Source organism: Anser brachyrhynchus (assembly GCF_964034855.1).
Source record: "Anser brachyrhynchus genome assembly, chromosome: 3".
NCBI lineage: Eukaryota > Metazoa > Chordata > Aves > Anseriformes > Anatidae > Anser > Anser brachyrhynchus.
Window position 1 is genome coordinate 122,713,948 of NC_137696.1, and position 17,268 is coordinate 122,731,215.

General features: G+C 53.7%; 1 protein-coding gene and 1 long non-coding RNA gene across 2 annotated transcripts; one reads left to right on the plus strand and one right to left on the minus strand.

The window, feature by feature from the left end:
* Nucleotides 1-2,746: 2,746 nt before the first annotated feature.
* On the minus strand, nt 2,747-13,478 carry MCM3 (minichromosome maintenance complex component 3). Its single transcript, XM_080586043.1, has 17 exons — nt 13,197-13,478; nt 12,900-13,012; nt 12,157-12,365; nt 11,677-11,807; nt 10,807-11,045; nt 10,334-10,442; nt 9,554-9,707; nt 9,339-9,470; nt 8,396-8,604; nt 7,805-7,979; nt 7,172-7,298; nt 6,705-6,855; nt 6,346-6,486; nt 5,844-5,947; nt 5,504-5,586; nt 5,259-5,334; nt 2,747-4,462 (listed from the first exon to the last, which is right to left on the minus strand). The coding sequence occupies exons 1-17, from the start codon at nt 13,275-13,277 to the stop codon at nt 4,264-4,266; spliced, it is 2,433 nt and encodes an 810-aa protein (XP_080442169.1). The 5' UTR covers nt 13,278-13,478; the 3' UTR covers nt 2,747-4,263.
* A 160-nt stretch (nt 13,479-13,638) lies between these two features.
* On the plus strand, nt 13,639-16,415 carry LOC308192478. The gene is made up of 3 exons (XR_013948832.1): nt 13,639-14,755; nt 14,877-15,203; nt 15,623-16,415. It is a non-coding gene; the product is annotated as an uncharacterized lncRNA (long non-coding RNA).
* The last annotated feature ends 853 nt before the right edge of the window (nt 16,416-17,268 follow it).

Consider the following 17,268-nt stretch of genomic DNA (forward strand, 5'->3'; position numbering starts at 1 on the left):
GGGTGACATTGGGGGTAGGGGGATGGTTGGACCAGGTGATCTTGGAGGGCTTTTCCAACCCTAATGATTCTGTGATTCTAGCTTGCAGCTGCCTTCCATTCCCTCAGCTGCTGAGTTACAGACGCTTCTGGCACAAACTCATCTCTCCTCACGCGTGTGGCCGGGATTTACACCCGCACTTCGGAGCGGGGATGCTGGAAGGCCTGGAGGCCAGCGGCCAGCTCCCTGCTCATCCCCCGGGCCCCACCGACCAGCCACCATAACCATCCACCAGCCCCAGCAGCTTTCCTCCAGGGTTTCCTCTCCCCTTGTCAGCAAAGACCCTTCCCCAGGGGCCTGAGCAACCGCAAAGGCCCTGCACAGGGAGGGAGCTGACTACTCCTAACCGTCGTAGGCCGTAGGATGGGAAAATAAACCTGGGGTTTGCCTACCCTGGAGCTCCCCCTGGTGCCTTGTGCTGGGAAATACAACATTTCTCCGCCCGTAGGGACAGGGAACACGAAGGCCGTAGGGGATGGGGAAGGGGAGGTGGCTCCGAAAAAAACCACTTTCACCACATGCTCTCTGCTGTGACCCACGAGGAGGAACAGCCGCCAAACTTCAGGGGAGAAGTGGGGAGATAGGAAAGAGATGAACGTAACCCCAGGCCTACAACGAGGCAACACAGGCGCAGCAGAAATCAGCAGGGAACGTTTTACGAGCGCTGAGGCAATTTTCCAGGAGAGAAAAGCTGGGTGGGTGCTGTAACCCTCCGTCGTGTCACAGGGAATTTGTGTACAGTGCAAAGGCTGCACAGATTGTGTTTTAATCAAGTTTATACTAGAAAGATTACACAGCGAAACAGCAACAACTTCATCTCGGGCCCAATCTCTCCCTTCCCAGATAATATGGGGACACCTCCACCGCTTGTGGAAGCTGCATTTGTCAGGTTAAATTTCCAAGATTCTGGATTTTTATTTTTTTCAGAGCATGCAGGTTATTTGTGGCCCCCAGTCGGGGAAATGGTGGTGTCAGTGCAGTGAATGGTTTTGGATGTCACACAGACATGGAAACACACGGCTTTGTAGCTGCCCTTTCACTTGGGCTGGAAGAGGCTCATGTTTCAGGCTCTGAGGATCCTCTCGTGTTGAACAACCTGGTGATCATCGCAAGCAAAAAGGAAGGAGATAACTGCATCAGGATATTGCTCGACTCAGAGAAATTCATCAGTCAGGGGACTAGCCCAGCCTTTTTGCCCTGTGTTTGGTCCCATCTATTACTCAAGGTCTGAAAAAAGGAGGACTCTGACTGTAGTGTCATATGTTTCTCATATGTCATATGTTCTCATATGTCTGATAGGTTCATGTCATATGGACTTCAAGATTCAGGTTTGGAGGACGCCCCAAGGGCTTAGCAGCCTCCCCAGAGTACCCAGCAAGCTTTTCCTACTGGTATACATCAAAACCAGCTTTGCAGATTTTTTTTTTCTTTGCTACAGCTTCCCACATGCTTAAAAACTGCTTCCCCCTTGCCTGGTCATGCTGCAGGGAGGACAAAACCACACATTTCACTTCCCTGTTTTTATTCTGGCACTGCGAGATATATATATATATATTATTGGCAAAGAGATCAAAGCTGGCTGGATGCTTGCAAAGGGTGGAAACGGACACCCTTTGAAGAAAATGAGGAAAAGGAAAGCACTTTCCCCAGCACATTTCTGTGCTAGTTGTGGATTTTGGTCCCCAAAATACATGTGGAAATACGCCGCCAGTTGGTGCTTCCTCCTTATTTTTGGTCTTTGTTTTAAGGGATGTGTTTGCATGTGTATTTTTTTTTTCCTCCAGCCTGTACATTGTAGCTTCCCATACAGCTGTGCCATCAGGCTTTCTCATCCGTGATCCTCATGTGGATCCTGGGGCTCCTGGACACCATGTACGGGTACCCCCACAAGATGCCCAGAAGGTAAGGGCTTGCATAAGCCCCCAATTTTTTTCCCTTATTGACAATAACACATCCCCCTTATTGCATTTGCACCCTTACTGGTGCACAAAGATGGTCTTTAAGGTCCTTTTCAACCCAGGCCGTTCTATGATTCTATGATAAAGCTTGAGCCCTCAAGACCTTCTTATCCAGAGCTATTTGTGAGCAGCAGGATTCCCTGGAGATCAGGAGTGGCTTTTAAGGAATGAGAGGCATGCTAGGAATAAGGTCTTAAACTGTTTTTTTTTCAAACTGCAGCAAAGCTGATCTGCCAAATCCTGCACGAGGGAGCAGACATCTTACAGAATTGCTGGCTTTTGGGATTTCCTGGGGGGTTGAGGCAGGTAGATTGGACCTGTGGAACCAGGCAAGGCTAACAGCAGATTTCGATCTCCATTTACTGAATTTTTATCTAGGACCGCACGTTTCCTGCTGCTGAGGGTGCTTAGTTGAAAGCACATCCTTGTTCATGCACAAGTCGGTAAGAAAAACCAGATCTACCTCCAGCAAAAGGTGTCTGGGTACATTTGCTGCATTGCTCCTGCTCAGGGACTTCGTGACACAGAGCCAGCATGGCCTTAGCCACGCAAGAGCCAAATGTCCTGGTTTAAGGGGCAGGAGGGGGGTCTGCATTCATCAGCCACCCACCCCCAGGACAGCTCTGCAAGGTCCTGGTCCACCGAGGTCCCTGCAGAGGCAGGGTGGTGGGGAGATGTGCCCCAACCCATCCCCGAACCCAGAGTCAGGCAGCAGCCTGAAGGCTTTTTATAGCAAATCATGTGAGAAATGGTATCTAGATGCATTTTATTATTCAAGGTGATATTTATGGTGTCACTGACACAGAAATGAAGGCACATGAACGATGCAGATGCCCGGAGAAGGGCAAGGACACCAGCACAAGCCTGTGGTGCTCAGGGCCTTCTCCAAAACTTAACGTCAAATTCACCAAGACAAAGTTTAAAAAATAAAAATAAAAATAAAAAAAAAAATTAAAATCCCAAACCTTCAACAGCTCTGATGACAGAGACAGGTTTGACGACGTGTTCAGCTTTTCTTGAAAGCCAGCCCTGGCCACGAAAGCATGCTGGTTTCTAGAAATATCCCATCTCCAGGAATTAGTCACCAAGACATTCCCAGAAAATGAAACAAACAAATTGCCCAAGGGCGAGGGAAGGCTTTCACGGTTGAGTAGCTTGTGGTTCTCTTCCGTGGGACTCAAGAACGGTTGCAGCAACACAGCCTGGGCAACGTACAGGGGATGTAGGATCCCAGGCCCCAGAAGTGCTTCTTAAAACCCTGACCTTTCTTAGCTACAGGTTTCCTCCTATTTTATATTCATACAAGAGCCACCCCAGACTAGAGAAGGGCTGGAGACCTAATCCATATGCAGTGGGGGCGCAGCTGGGCAGCTCAGAGCATCCCACGTCCTTCCCATCAATTCCGGGCTAAAAATCCCAGCAGGGCTGCACAATCCAGCAATGGAGCTGACCCCCGGGCAGTGGAGCAGATCAGGGTGTACTTGCTCCTGCATGGCCAGAAATTGTCCTCCACAAGGCTGCTCGCTGCCAACAGGACAGGCATGAGGCGTCTGTGCCTGGGAGAGAAGCAGATCTAGGCTACGTAACTGGGGAAATAAAGGGGTGAAAAAAGTGGGGGAAAAAAGCTTCACTATTAATAGTGAGTTTCCACACTGCTTCTTACCACCACTGCTATTGTATGTTGGATTCTCAAACCCAATTTTTTTTTATTCAAAGGCTGAAACCATTACCACCAACTGGGGAGCTTGCACATGGTTACACTGAGGGGGGAAAAAACATTTTTTTAATTAAATGATAAAAAAAAAGGAGGTAAAAAGGCTCCTTCCAGTCTGGGAAGTCCATGGTAGAGTAAAAATATAAAAAAGGATGATTTACATGGGCAAAAGCCCATGGGAGCCCTGCACTAAACCAAACTGTCCTTGAGTAAGATCAGCCTGAGCTCCCCAGCTTGCATAACCAAGACCAAAGCTAAAAACACTTTAAAACCATCAGTAATGTGCACATAAATTCTTCCTTTTGGCTACTTGCAAAACCAAACCTCTTTCCAAATACTCCAGCAGCTCAGAGGTGGCATGTCAGAGAGCTTTCAGATTTCCTGGCCTCTTTGGTGCCAGCAATGCACAGCGAGGAACAACTAAAGTGCACAGGCTCAAGCTCCCCAAAGTCCAGCTCAGCCAAATGAAGCATTCAGGAGAGAGATGAAGGTAAATACGAAGAGTCTTCCGGCTAAAAGTCCATGAGAAGTCGGGTTCTTCCGCCTAGAGGCTCAAATTAAGAAGATAATGTCATCGGACACCATGATCTGGTTGTCATCTTGCATGTGGGCCAACGCCAGTTTCACTTCAGGCAGCGAGAAGGGCTCGGGGTTGTCGCGGTTGATGGACTCCATCACGCTCTTCAGGCCCACGGACTGGGCGTGGGAAGCTTTGAAGACCTCCAGGAGCGCAGCCTTGAACGCTTTCAACCTAGGTGAGAGGTAATCCCCATCAGAGACCAAACACAGGCCCTTCCTCTCCCTTCCCAGCCAAGGATATCGCAGCCCTCGACCACCCCAGAAGATCACCCAGTAGGAAAACCAAAAGCAGAGCTGGGAACACCCACCAGACGTCTGCTCCAGAGACCTGGGTACGCCCCTAGAGCTGCTGCACCCACCCCGCATGTCTCCAGCCCATGGATACCAGCTCCAGGCCTGGGGCTAACCCAGCCCTGCCTCTTCCTGCTCCCTCTCTGCACCCAGTTGTTCACACCCAGCTCCGGCCTCTGACTTGAGGCATGGTGTTATTATTCAGAGCGCCCTTCAGACCAGCTGGGGTGCAAGTCCCCTGGCTGAAATCCAGCTCTCCAGGATACAAACCAACAGTTTTGGACAAGAGTTTGGACCCACCAGCTCAGCTCCAAGCAGCATCAGAGTCTAAGCAGCAGCCTCGTGACTGCAGGTAAGAAGGGAGCCGACTCTGCTCGCACCCCAAACAAAAGGCAGCAGCCTTAAGGCGTTGAGAGCTGCAATTACCAGCACCTCGGGAGGTACTGAGCAGAAATCCCCTCTCCAAATCTAACTCAGGCTGCCCCTGCTTGGCTCACACAGCTGGGAAGATGCCACCATGCAACCCAACAACACGCTCACGGCTTTCTGCAGGAAAAAAAACCCTCCCACACCTGAGCTCTATGGGTATCAAAGCAGGGAAGGCCCAACCAGCTCATCCCTCCATGGCCCAGGCAGGACAAACACCTCCTCCTGCTGCTTCTCCAGCCCCCGCTCACCTCGGATCAGCCAGCTCCGGCTTCTTCGTTTCGCCAGAGGCCGAGGCTTCGGGCGTCTTGGGTGTATGTGCCTGGACTGGAGGAGGAAGAAGAGTTATCTTCAGCCTGCCCGGTGCCCAAACAACCAGAGAACCAAAGCACGAGCTGCAGCAACCAAACCAGGCTGTGCTCAGCCTCTTTGGACGGGGTGGGTGAACCCAAACTCCCAGGAGATACCACATGCCAACGAAACCCCACTGACTCACCCTCCGGCATCTCCTGCTCGGCGTCGCTGAAGTCATAGGGGTCATAGGACTCTTCCTGGCCCTCCGTGCGTGCCTTCTTCCTCCTGGGTGGGGGAAGAGGAGGTCACCCCCCATCCAGCCCAAGTACACACCGCAGGAGACCCCCCCCAGAGCTCTTGCAGGACCACACGGGGTAGTTGTGGCCTGCAGGTAAGAAGCCCAGGGCTCATCCACCACCCCCTAGTCACAAACGTTGAGTTTTAGGGCTGTCGCCAGTGGCTCCCCTTTTACAAGTTCGGGCCAAACGATCTGCTGGGTTTAACAAAACACGGAGTATTTCCCCAAGGCCTGCCGTAACTACCTTTGCTTCCTGCCCTCCTCTTTGGGCTGTGTCTCCTCATCCTCCTTCTCGGTCTCCGAGTCCTCCTCCACCTGTTTTTTGCGTTTCTTCTCTTTCTCCAGCACCTGCACAAGGGTGGCAGGCAGGACTCAGCCCCCTTTCAAGGTGGGCAGGATCCCATCCCTCTGCTCTCCAAGAGCATCACCCCATTTGCTCCCAAAGCAAACTTGCCCCCTACAAGACCCATCCTCCCAAGCTTCACCCATCCACACGGACCTGCAGTGAGTTTTGGGGCTCACCAACCTCCCACAAAGCCTTATTCCACATTGCCAAAGCCTCCTGGAGGTATTTTTGGGGTCTCTCAGCAGTGCATGCCAAGATGCATCCCTTCCAACCGGGCAGAAGGACACCAGACCCCACCAGCAGCCCCATTTGCTCAGCCTGCACTTGTTGACCACCCAAATCTGCCCCTTTTGATGACCCCTGCGGGATCCCACAGCCACTGAGGGACGCTTTCCCCCACCTTTTTGAAGTAGGCGAACTGCACCAGCTCCAGAGCCGCCTCCGCGTCCTGCAGATCGACCGTCTTGTTCATCCTGGCCTTGGCGTGGGCCGTGGAGAGGCGGATCAGGGTCTCCAAGGTACGGGCCGTGACTGGGGAGGTCTGGGGTGAAAAAAAGAGGCGGTGGTGAGACAGCAGAGCCCATGAGGCTGTGACCCCCTAACGCAGCATCTGGCTCACCCCTTTTACAACCCCAAAACGGTCGCATCCAGATGACCTTCACCAGCCTCTTCCAACCTCAACCACTCTCTGGTTCGAGGTGGAAAACACCCGTAAGGGGAGAGGTTTCCCTCCTCCCGGCACGAGTAGAAGGAGCTCACCCTGGCGATGTCCGAGCCCATCTGGTTCTGGCTGCGCAGGCGGGAGTACTCCTCCGCTATGTAGTTTGCCGACTCCTGGGTCAAGACAGGCTTAATCATCTTGGCTACGTGGATGTACTTCCTCATGAACTCCATGCTGACGATCTTCTCCCTGCGGGGGACACACACACACACCCACGTTCTTCAGGGGAGCAGAGGGGACGAGCAAAGGGTGCCTGCAGAAGCAAGGCTGCACCCAAGGAGGGCACTGCCCTTCATGGGCATCCAGGCACGTGGAGAATTCAGCTCCAGATGTTCCCCGTCACCCGCCTCACCATCATTCTGACCACACGCCTTGCTGTGGACCACCTCCAGCACCCCTGTCCCCAGCAGGGAGCCACCAGCCGGGTGCTCCAGCCAAACCCGTAGCGTTCTGGCATCAACTCATCACCCCCAGAGAGCTACGGGGGCACGGGACAGGGACTCACTTGCGGCGATTGGGGCCATGCAGGAGGTCATCGTGCTTCTCGTACACTTGCAGCTCCTGTTCCTCCTCCTGCGCGAAGTCGGGGTCATCCGTAGCCAGGATCTCCACGGCGCTGCCCAGGGGCATGGCTGCAGAGGGGAGGGTTCCCAAAAACAGAGTTTTAGCTTCCCGTAGCCAGAAGCCACCTAACTGGTAGCACTCAGCAAAACCACAGACACTGAACCCAAAGAGCTGCCAACAGGTGACAACGCAGAAAGGACAGCTACAAGTCTGGGGAAGAAAAGTTCGCCAAGGACTTCCAGCAATGTGGGGCTGCTCTTCCGATCTCCACCTCAAGACAGACTCAACCCAACAGCTCTTCTGGTGCTCCCACCCAGAGAAGCTTGGGTTGTGCCACAACACAAGGATTCCAACTATCTGCTCCCCCATTACCTGAGCCACACCGCCCAGGACAGAGATGGGCACCAGCTAGAGGAACGATGGACATTCTTTACCTCAAGGTCACAGCAAAGAAATGACCAACATCCCACTCAGAACAAGGGTCTGGTCTCTTGTCGCCCCAAGCAAAAGAGAAGCAACCACAGGCAGAGAAACCCCCTAACTCCTGGGCTCGCAGACACCAAGGGTAACTCACCGTCCCCGTCCTGCTCGTTGGGGTTGCGGTAGCGGTGCATCCGCAGGACGTGGTCCGAGATCTCCCTGTCCTGCTCGGGGTCCATCTGGTCCAGCACGATGAAGAGCAGGTCGAAGCGGGAGAGCAAGGAGTCCTGCAGGCCGATGTTCTCCATGGGCGTCTTGTACTGGTCGTACTGCAGGAGGTTGAAATAAGGAGATGAAATAAGGAGATATGCGAGACTCTCACAATCCAGACAGTTGAACACTGAAGATATCACGCTAACCCCAGCCTGCTGCAGCACTAAGGCCGCTTTTCCCCATCCAGGAAGATGGGTGTAGCTCTCACTTGCAAGGAAATCCCCTATTTTTTGTGGTCCTAGGTCAAACACCAAGCCTGGAGGTGACGCACGACACCCAGGCAGTGCTAAGCTTCAGCGAGAAACCCCACAAGCCCCAGGAGATCCAAGCAAACAAGTTCTCTGCCCCAAGCATCCCAGCCCCACTCAGAACCACATCACCATTTCTGGGGGACCTTTGGGGTTTCGGCAGCTGCCTCCCCCACAAAGAGGGCCCCCAGCAGCCTTCCCCACGGCGGGGGCCCAGCACTCACCCGGCCGTAGACGGGGTTAGCCGCCGCCAGGACGCTGCAGCGGGAGTTGAGGCGAGCGTGCATGCCGGCCTTGGCGATGGTGACGCGGCCCTGCTCCATCACCTCGTGTATGGCCGTGCGGTCGATGTCGGACATCTTGTCGAACTCGTCGATGCACACCACGCCCCGGTCTGCCAGCACCATGGCCCCCGCTTCCAGGCGCCGCTCACCTTGGGGTGGGGGGAGAAAAAAGGGGTCAGGACGCCGCGGATGAGAAGCAAGCCCCCAAGGAAGAAGAAAAGCCCCAGGCTCCCGGCTGTCAGCCAGGCCCCGCAGGGGGTACACCTGGTAGAATGGGAGACCACCATCTATCAGTGGAGAAGACACCCCTAAAAACACCATTATCCTTGCCCTCAATCATCCGGACAAAGCAGGTCCTGCAAATGCCACCGCAGAGAGGACAAGTCTTACAAGGAGCGGCTGAGGGAGCTGGGGTTGTTCAGCCTGGAGAAGAGGAGGCTCAGGGGCGACCTCATCGCTCTCTACAGGTACCTTAAAGGAGGCTGTAGAGAGGTGGGGGTTGGTCTGTTCTCCCACATGCCTGGTGACAGGACGAGGGGGAATGGGCTAAAGTTGCGCCAGGGGAGGTTTAGGTTGGATGTTAGGAAGTACTTCTTTACTGAAAGGGTTGTTAGGCATTGGAATGGGCTGCCCAGGGAAGTGGTTGAGTCACCATCCCTGGAGGTCTTGAAAAGCCGTTTAGATGTAGAGCTTAGTGATACGGTTTAGTGGAGGACTGCTTAGTGTTAGGTCAGAGGTTGGACTCGGTGATCTTGGAGGTCTCTTCCAACCTAGATGATTCTGCGATTCTGTGAAACAGCAGGCCTGGACCTTGTAGAATCCCTCCCGGGTATTAACCAGCATCCCGCCACCAGTTCCCACTGGGAACCAGCCCGCTCCTTACCGGTTTCTTGGTCGGTGGTGATGGCAGCCGTCAGGCCAACGCCGGAGGAGCCCCTGCCGGTGGTGGCAATGGCACGGGGCGCGGTGCTCAGCACGTAGCGCAGCAGCTGAGACTTGGCGACAGAAGGGTCTCCTGAAACAGAGAAGAAGATTTGTTAATAACCACCACCTCGATCCCATGAAACCAAGCTCAGCCTCTCCTCTGCCCAGCCAGACCTATCAGCAAGATGTTGATGTCCCCTCGGATGCGGCTCCCGTTCTCCAGGATTTTCTCCACCCCTCCCAGCAGCATGCAGAGGATGGCCTTCTTGATGAACTCGTGCCCATGGATGCTGGGCGCCAGGGACCTCGCCAGCTGGTCAAAGATATCCTACGGCAGAAGAGGCAAAGCACAGCCCGTAAGACAGACTGTAGCAAATAAAAACGAGGAGCAATTCTTCACAAGCGCATTTCAGCACAAAAAGAGATACTATTCCTATCACAGAGCCACACTGAAAGAATATTCCAACGTTATTCTGTTAAATAATGCTTATCAGTGCGGTCCTGAAGTCCTAGACCATCCAGCAAGCACTGGAAGCAGCAAACCCCATGAGAATAAGGTTTTATCCTTTCCACACTATAAAGCAAAGAGCTAAACAGAGGACCAGGCTGGGGCTGACCCCCATTCCCTCCTTAGCCCAAGGACTGGAATTTTGCTGCGTTTCCTTTCAGATATCCATGCTGTCATCTCATTCTGTTCTTGGATTTAAGGAGGGAAGATGGAATTCCTCTGCAGGGGAACTTTTCTGGCAGCCAGCTAGCAGAGTCGGGGCGCACACAACACCGCCAGATCTCCATCTCGACAGCTACGCACAGCAGAGCTGCCAGCAAGCTCTGCTACCACATTGGAAGCAGCAACAAAAATCTAACAGGAATTGGCAAAAGTCTAAGCAGCAACGCAAAGAAAGCAAGTGGAAAATCCTAGAAGGCAGGCTCTGAAATAAGACAAATAAATACCTTGGATCGACTCTTGCTGAACCTCTTGATCTTGGCCACATCAGTAGCGGAGTAGAGTGGCCGAGCGTCTTTGCTCATCTGCTTCACGTGGCAGGCAATGAGGATAGTCCTGGGAAAGTGACACAGCCCTGATCACACACCTGCAAACCTCACCGAGCCCATGGGGGCCACAGCAACGACACAGCAGAAACTTGCGGGGGATCATCTTTGGCTCTAGGAAGTCACGGAGAGGGATGGGAAGCTCCAAGAGCCGTAATCCCTCTGTCTGACTGCACTGCTCCATCCGTGGAGCATCTTTAAGAGCACCCAGCCCACCCTGCGGGCAGCTGGAGCTCAAAACTCAACACTGATCCCAAGGAGCAAACCATTTCCAAGTGATTTCAACCAATATTTCACCCGGCTCTGGGGTGGCTGCCCGCCTGCCCTGTATCTCCTCCTCCAGAGGTGTGACCCTGCTAAAAAGGGATGCTCACCTGAACGTCCCCGAGGTGTAACCGCCTTTCTTTCCCGGCAGGCAGCGGTACGTGCCAACCACCTGGATGCGGTCCCCAGGCTTCACCTTGTCCACCAGGTCGTCGTCCAGAATGACATCCACCGAGCGCGGCAGCTGCCCGGCTGGTGCCTTCTCAGGCATCTCCTGGATGGTGATGGTCTGGTGGTCCTTGTAGACCGAGAGGCCAAACTCCGTCTCCAGGGGGTTATTCTCTTCATCCTTAAGGAGGAAGTAAAAAGATTTGTGATGGTTTTTTTTGGGAGCACAGGGAAAAGGGACTGCATCACCCAGCACACGGAAGACTACTGCAAGGGGCTGCTTTACCAGGACTGCCAGAGCCCGGGGTTCACCGGCTCCCCCGATCTAACGCTGCCAGCACTGCTGGTCCATTAAAAGTCCCTCCAAACCCTGACCCTAGCGCAGGTGGTGGTAACGCATCACCCGTGCAGGAGGTGTGGGCAACGCGGACAATACTCAGGTCATCCTTTTCCTTCCTCCATTCCCCCTCTGCCCGAGGGTCCGTGTACCCCCTCCAGGGCAGCACGGACGTGCTCGCAGGCCCCAGAAGACACAAAACCGGCTGACACCCCACCGAGAAACCAGCTGAGCATCCTACAGCAGAACTAAGATCATAACTGACATTTGCGAGTGAGTCTGGTGACCAACGAAAACCTTTGTCATCTGTTCCTAGGAGTTTTCTCAGACCACCACACTTCACGTGCGATGTGTCCTCTCTGTACTCCGAGGCCACGTTAGATGAAGAAGCCCAAAGGCATCTGAGACCCTCGGCTCAGAGCAGGCATGTTCTCCCCAGAGGAACCTGCTGACACCTCCCACGAGGCCACCTCACCTTTGTAGGGTAGACAGAGCTGGACGGGAAAGCATCCAGGGACGTCAGGTCTGTGTACCGGCGCTCGATGGTCTTCTTGGTCGCGGGGCAATAGTGGACGCTGCGGACGACCTTGGGACGGACCAGAGAGCCTGGGTTGGGAAGGAAGAAGAGTTGGGGGCAGGAAAATCCCAATCCACCTGGTTGTCAGCAGGCAATGCCCGACGGGGTTGCCACCGCTTGGGACACGACCTCTGGCAACCAGGGTCTGTTTTGTGACAGGATTTGCCGAGTTCCTTCCACAAAGACCACCCCAACATCCAGATCTTCTGCAAGTTCCCTGTCCCCCTCGCTCAGGTTGTCCACCACTGGTGGATTCCCCATGGACAACCCTCCCAAACCTGGTGGTAGAACCCCTCCAAGCCCCTCCACAGCAAACACCTTGACCTCCTCAGCCTGCACAGCTACACCACGTGCACCCGGACAAGTCCCCCGGCTCACATTTCGTCACGATGCCCTCCACGCAGACAATGCAGCTCAGGAAGCAGGCGGTCAGCGTCCGCGGCGAGACGTGCTTGGAGCCGAAGCTGCCCTCCAGCCCGATGTAGAAGTCCTCGTACTGCTTGGCATAGGTGGCGTCGACGGAGGCCACGAAATCCTTCAGAGCACGCTGGAAGGCGACGAGCTCCTCAAAGGCGTTGTTCAAAAGCCTGCAACAGAGGGAAGGGATGAATGACCGGGAGCTGCAGGTATGCTGGCAGCCCCTTTCTGCCCTCCTCCACAAGCAGCTCTGGCAAAGCACTCAAAGCTCTTCCAGGTGCCTCAATGCACTCAAAGTTTACCGAGAATGTGAGGCAAAAATAATCTAAGTTCCTAGTCACCAACAGCCAGGAGCTGAAAACGAATCAATCCTATCTGAAAGACTTCTGAAAAAGTATCAGTCGTATCCGAAAGACTTCACGTGTACTTAAACAGACCTACAAGCTCACTCAAGAACGCCCCAAAATTGTAGAAACAGGACGACTGGCATCATGCAAGCAACTGCTGCTCACTGCAAACACTCAAAGTCTTTCTGCCAAATAAACAAGCAGCAAGCTTGGAAGGAATAGATGTGACGGGGAAGGAGAAGGCCCTTCCAAATTTCCAGGGGCCCCCAGCTGCCCGTGGAGCACGGGACGGTGTCTGGCCCTTCTTGGCCAAACCTCAGGGACCCGCAAAGCGGCGGTGTGCCCGGCCCCACGCACCGGCTGGCTCTCTTCTCGTTCTTCCGCCGCAGGTCGTTGATGCTGACCAGGAGGCGGTACTGGTTGTCGCTGATCATGTCGCGCACCTTGCTGTGGTAAACCCCTTGATCCTCCTGCGGGAGAAAAAAAAAAAAACACCAAACCCCCCCCAAAATACAGGTTTGCATCAGCTGTGCTGAGCAGAAGATGCGGGGGGGTGGAGGGGGGGGGAAAGGAGGGGAAGGGGGTAATCCCCACCACCGGGACGAAAGGATGCACCACCCCTTCCCCCCCATCCCAAAGCACCCCGCTCCTCACCTCATCGTCCAAAAAATCGAGGTAATCGCGCTGCGCCTCCCGCAGCTCCGCGTCCTCCAGCCCTCCCGCCGGCGCCGCCATGCTGCTGCTGCTGCTGCTGCTGCTGGGAAAGGCCGGGCGGGCGCCGGGGCCCCCGCCTCCGGTGTCGCAAGGGGAAGAAGAAGCCGGGGAAACCGGTAAAAATGGGGAGAAATCGGTAAAAAGCGGGGGGCACCGGCTAGGACCCGGCCCGGCCCCAAAGCGCAGCGCAGCCGCCGCGCTCCCCGCTTGGCGCCAAAGCCGGGAGGTTTCCCGCCAGCTGCCGGGCGCCAGCCAATGGGAGCGCAGAGGGAGGGCGCGGGAGATGACGCGCCAAAGCGCCAGCCAATCGGCGGCGAGCAGGGGGCGCGGGCGGGGGCGCGCTTTGGGCTGCTGGCGGGGGCTGCGGGGACCGGGACCGGGGATGGGGGGGCCGGGATCTGGGACTGGGGATTTGGGATCAGGGATCCAGGATCCGGCCCTGGGGTCCCGTCCCACACAAATTGATATTTTGGGGGGAAAATACCGATTTCTTTTTTTATTACTTTATTTTTTAGGTTTGTTTCTCCGGAAAGCCCCATTTCCGGGTTTTTTCGCCCCAAAAGGTGCTGGCTGGGTGCATCTATCCCCTAATTTTAGTTGTAGGTGACGTTTTCCTGGGATGGCTGCGTCTTTTGGGAAGTGTCAGAGGCAGGGAGAAACGCCGAGACCTCTCCGTGCGCAGGAACACACTGACATCCCTTCAAAAGGAACATATTACATATATGATATATATTACCCTCTAAGATACACTATAATATCACCCCCTAAAAATAATTAGTCCAAACCGTGATCAAAAAAATAAGAAAAAAAAATGGAAAAGCTGGGAAATGTCAGCAGGTCACAACAGGCGCCCCACCTGGGCTGTGTCCCCAGGTGGTGTTTTAGCCAGAACCAGCTTTTGGGGGTCTGCTGATAAATACTGACCTGGGACAGAGGCGTTCTCCGCAATTCTGTGACCTGCAGGAGATGCTGGAAACGGTTACTCCCCCGTTTCTCCTTTTCCTTTCACTTATCTGCACCAGATCCCTCTGAAATGACTGGAACTATTATTACTAACTGATGTGGCTGGTTTAGGACACGCATAGCACAAGTCCTCCTGGAGATGTGTCCTGCTTTTGCAAGATTTTATTTTTTTTTTTCATGTTGTTTTGCATCGGAGTGGAAGCTCAGATTTTCCTTCGCAAGTTTTTGGGCCCTCCTCTGGAGTAACTTGACGGAGTGTTATTGCATTTGGCAGGGTGGCAGGAATGAAGGATCTCGTGCTCTGTTGCTGTTTTCTCTATTTTTTTCTCCACTCTCTCTCGCTGTTCTAGCTCCAGAGTTGCTCTCCGCAGCAGGAGCAGCCTCCCTGCTGCCTCTCCTCAAAGCCAGCCCTTCCCATGATTTTCCGGAGATTTCTCCTTTGCATTGCAGGTGACGTGAGACAGGGCAGCAGGAGAGGAGTGACAGCGACGAGAGAAAGCCTTCGGTGTGCCCCTGTGTTAGCAAGGAAAGTCAAAGTACGTAAACTGGGGAGGAATCAGTCCCAGTGTAATTCCCAAAAGGAAGCATAATGCATCCTACAGATGTCAGAACCCGGCATGAAATTGCAGCTCTGAGATGTTTTCTCTCTCCCTGCAGTAGGTGATGCATTAAATCCAGCGATGGGTGCAGCCTGCTGGCTTTGCTGCAGCTAAGAGCTGGACGGAGGGGCAGAAACCTTGCTCGGAGGGCAGTTCCTCGTGCCCCTCTGGCCACAAAACACCCGAGGAGTTCAGCTGCCAGCCAGCGCGTTCCAAGCCAGAGCAACCAGGGTCGGATTCAGACCTGTAGGTCTACATCACAAATAAATCTCACCCACGTTTTGGTTCCTTGCTCTCCAAACAAGTCCCGGCCCGAAGATGCCGAGCAGGTGGAGAAGGGAAGAGCGGAGGGGAGCTGCCAGGAACTGTCGCTCCTGGCCGCAAGGTAATGAGAATTAGGGCTAAAAATAGCTGCCCGTTGTTATTCATGACTGTGCCCTATAGCAACTGCTGCGGTGTGTGGCTCTTGTGTGAATAATTAATTGCGACAGGGCGAAGACAATGGGATGGAGAGGTGGAGGTGGCTGCAGGCGGGTTGGGACCTGGGCGCAGCCACAGAACCACGGTGGGCGGGGAGGGATCGCATATTCGAAGCCCTTGTCAGGCAGGAGCCAGGCAGGACCTCGCAATTCTGATTTAACTGTACCTGCGGTTACCAAGAAGTTCCAGGTTTACGATGAAAAATATTAAAAATAAGCATTCTGAGGGGAAGAATTAAAATAACAAAACTGAGTGCAGAAATAACAAAACTTGTGCACATCTCTGCCTTTCGGGGTTCAGCTGGGTTCTGTCCCACATCTCCAGGGAATCACCGCCCCGATGTCGTGCCGCATCTCAGCTGGTTCTGAGCAGACGCAGCAGACTCACAGAGATATTTAGGCTCCTCGCACCCACTGAAAAATAAACAGGAATTAGGCACCTGAATGCGTGGAGAGCCTGGGCTGCAGAGCTCGCAGAGAAATCAGTGAAAGCCCCGAAGAATCCCAGGTGAGTATAGGAATAATTTCCAGGGGTGCGTTGCACCCAAGGGGTGCTGAGCAGAATACCCCAGCTGCGCCTGTTTACAGGATGCGTTTTCCTTACATCTCTGCACGTGCACAAGGTTTCTGAGATCCCTTTATGGGATCTCCGTGGTCCCTCCCTTGCTTTGTTTTTCCCTTGGTTTAACTAAAAATCAGTTTCCACACCAGAAGTCGCTTTTCAAGTTGCCACCTATTAGCTTTCCCTCATGCTGAGCAACGTTATCTCACCCCTATTGGGGAGAGGCTTGTGGTTCATTCACAGCTCCAAAAACGAGGAGTCAGCACCCCAAATCCAGCGGAGTGTCACCTCATCATCAAGCAACGCTTTGGAGTGGAGATTTTTAATATATTTGTAATAAAGCACAAGTGTAGTGACGTGGAATGAACGGGAAAAAATGCTTTTTATAATTGTAACAGTATGGGAAAATTAAAACTACCTGTGACATGGTTTTGTCGGTGTAAATTTTAAGTTTTCCAGGGGATGTAAGGGGTTTGTCCGCTCTGGCTGCCCTCCAGCTGCGCTTGCAGCAGCTGAACCCAAATCAGGGAATTTGCCCTTGCAAGAGGAGAGCCATCGTGACTCTCTCCCCTGCAGGACCGAATGTGGAAGACGTAACTCGGTGCTGGAGGAATCCTTCTTAATCCTCTGATCTGACCTTCCACATAACATAGGTTGAGGAATTTCACCCGCTCGCATCTGCACCGAGGCATTTCCAACGTCATTTTCTTGAAGTATTTGCTATTCCCACGCGCTCTGGTAAATCTTTAAACTGATCTGCCTCTTTTTCTTTTTTTTTTCCGATGTCTGGGCAGAAAAACACTGAAAACAACTATCGGTGTAGCTGAATGGGATATCTTTACTTAAACACACCGGGAACTCCTCGTATCTCCCCAGGAGAGCGCAGCAAGTAGGTAAAAAGCTAAGGCTCTGACCTTCAGCATATTGGCACGCATCGTGGCCACCTCCTTGCTTCCAGGAGCAGGAAGCCTGGCGTGCCCAGCTCTGCTTTCCCTGCTGGGAGCAGCTAGCACAGTGTCAGCACAGCCTGCGAAATCTCGTGGTCCTGCGTCCGATGCTCAGCTACCCCAGCGCCTCCCGGATCCCGTGGGTGAATCGCTCTCTCCTGTTGTGCAGGAGGGAAATACGGCAATTAAATAAAAATGAATAATAAATAAATAAGTTTTTTTAAAAAAAGCTATGCCTCTAGGCATGATGGAAAATGAATCCCCGGGGAAACAAAGCCGGAGGAGAGGCTGAAGCAGCGGCCAGGAGAGCGTCTGCAGAATGTGGCAACCCCGCCGCCTTTCCAGGGAAGTCCGGGTGGCCCAAATATAGATCCTCGCAGGTTGTGCCTTGCTATTTCTGTCCGCTCATCTGCTGTCATGAGTTCTGCCCGTTCCTACAGACAGTGACAGCTGGCTCTTTTT

What these genes read in the sequence shown, in the direction of transcription:
- MCM3 (XM_080586043.1), bottom strand. Translation starts at nt 13,277, where the DNA reads ATGGCGGCGCCGGCGGGAGGGCTGGAGGACGCGGAGCTGCGGGAGGCG. An exon ending in CACCACCGACCAAGAAACCG is followed by an intron (nt 8,605 to 9,338) that starts GTAAGGAGCGGG and finishes CCCCACCCCAAG; the next exon opens with GTGAGCGGCGCCTGGAAGCG. An exon ending in GAGGAGGGCAGGAAGCAAAG is followed by an intron (nt 5,587 to 5,843) that starts GTAGTTACGGCA and finishes TCCCCCACCCAG; the next exon opens with GAGGAAGAAGGCACGCACGG.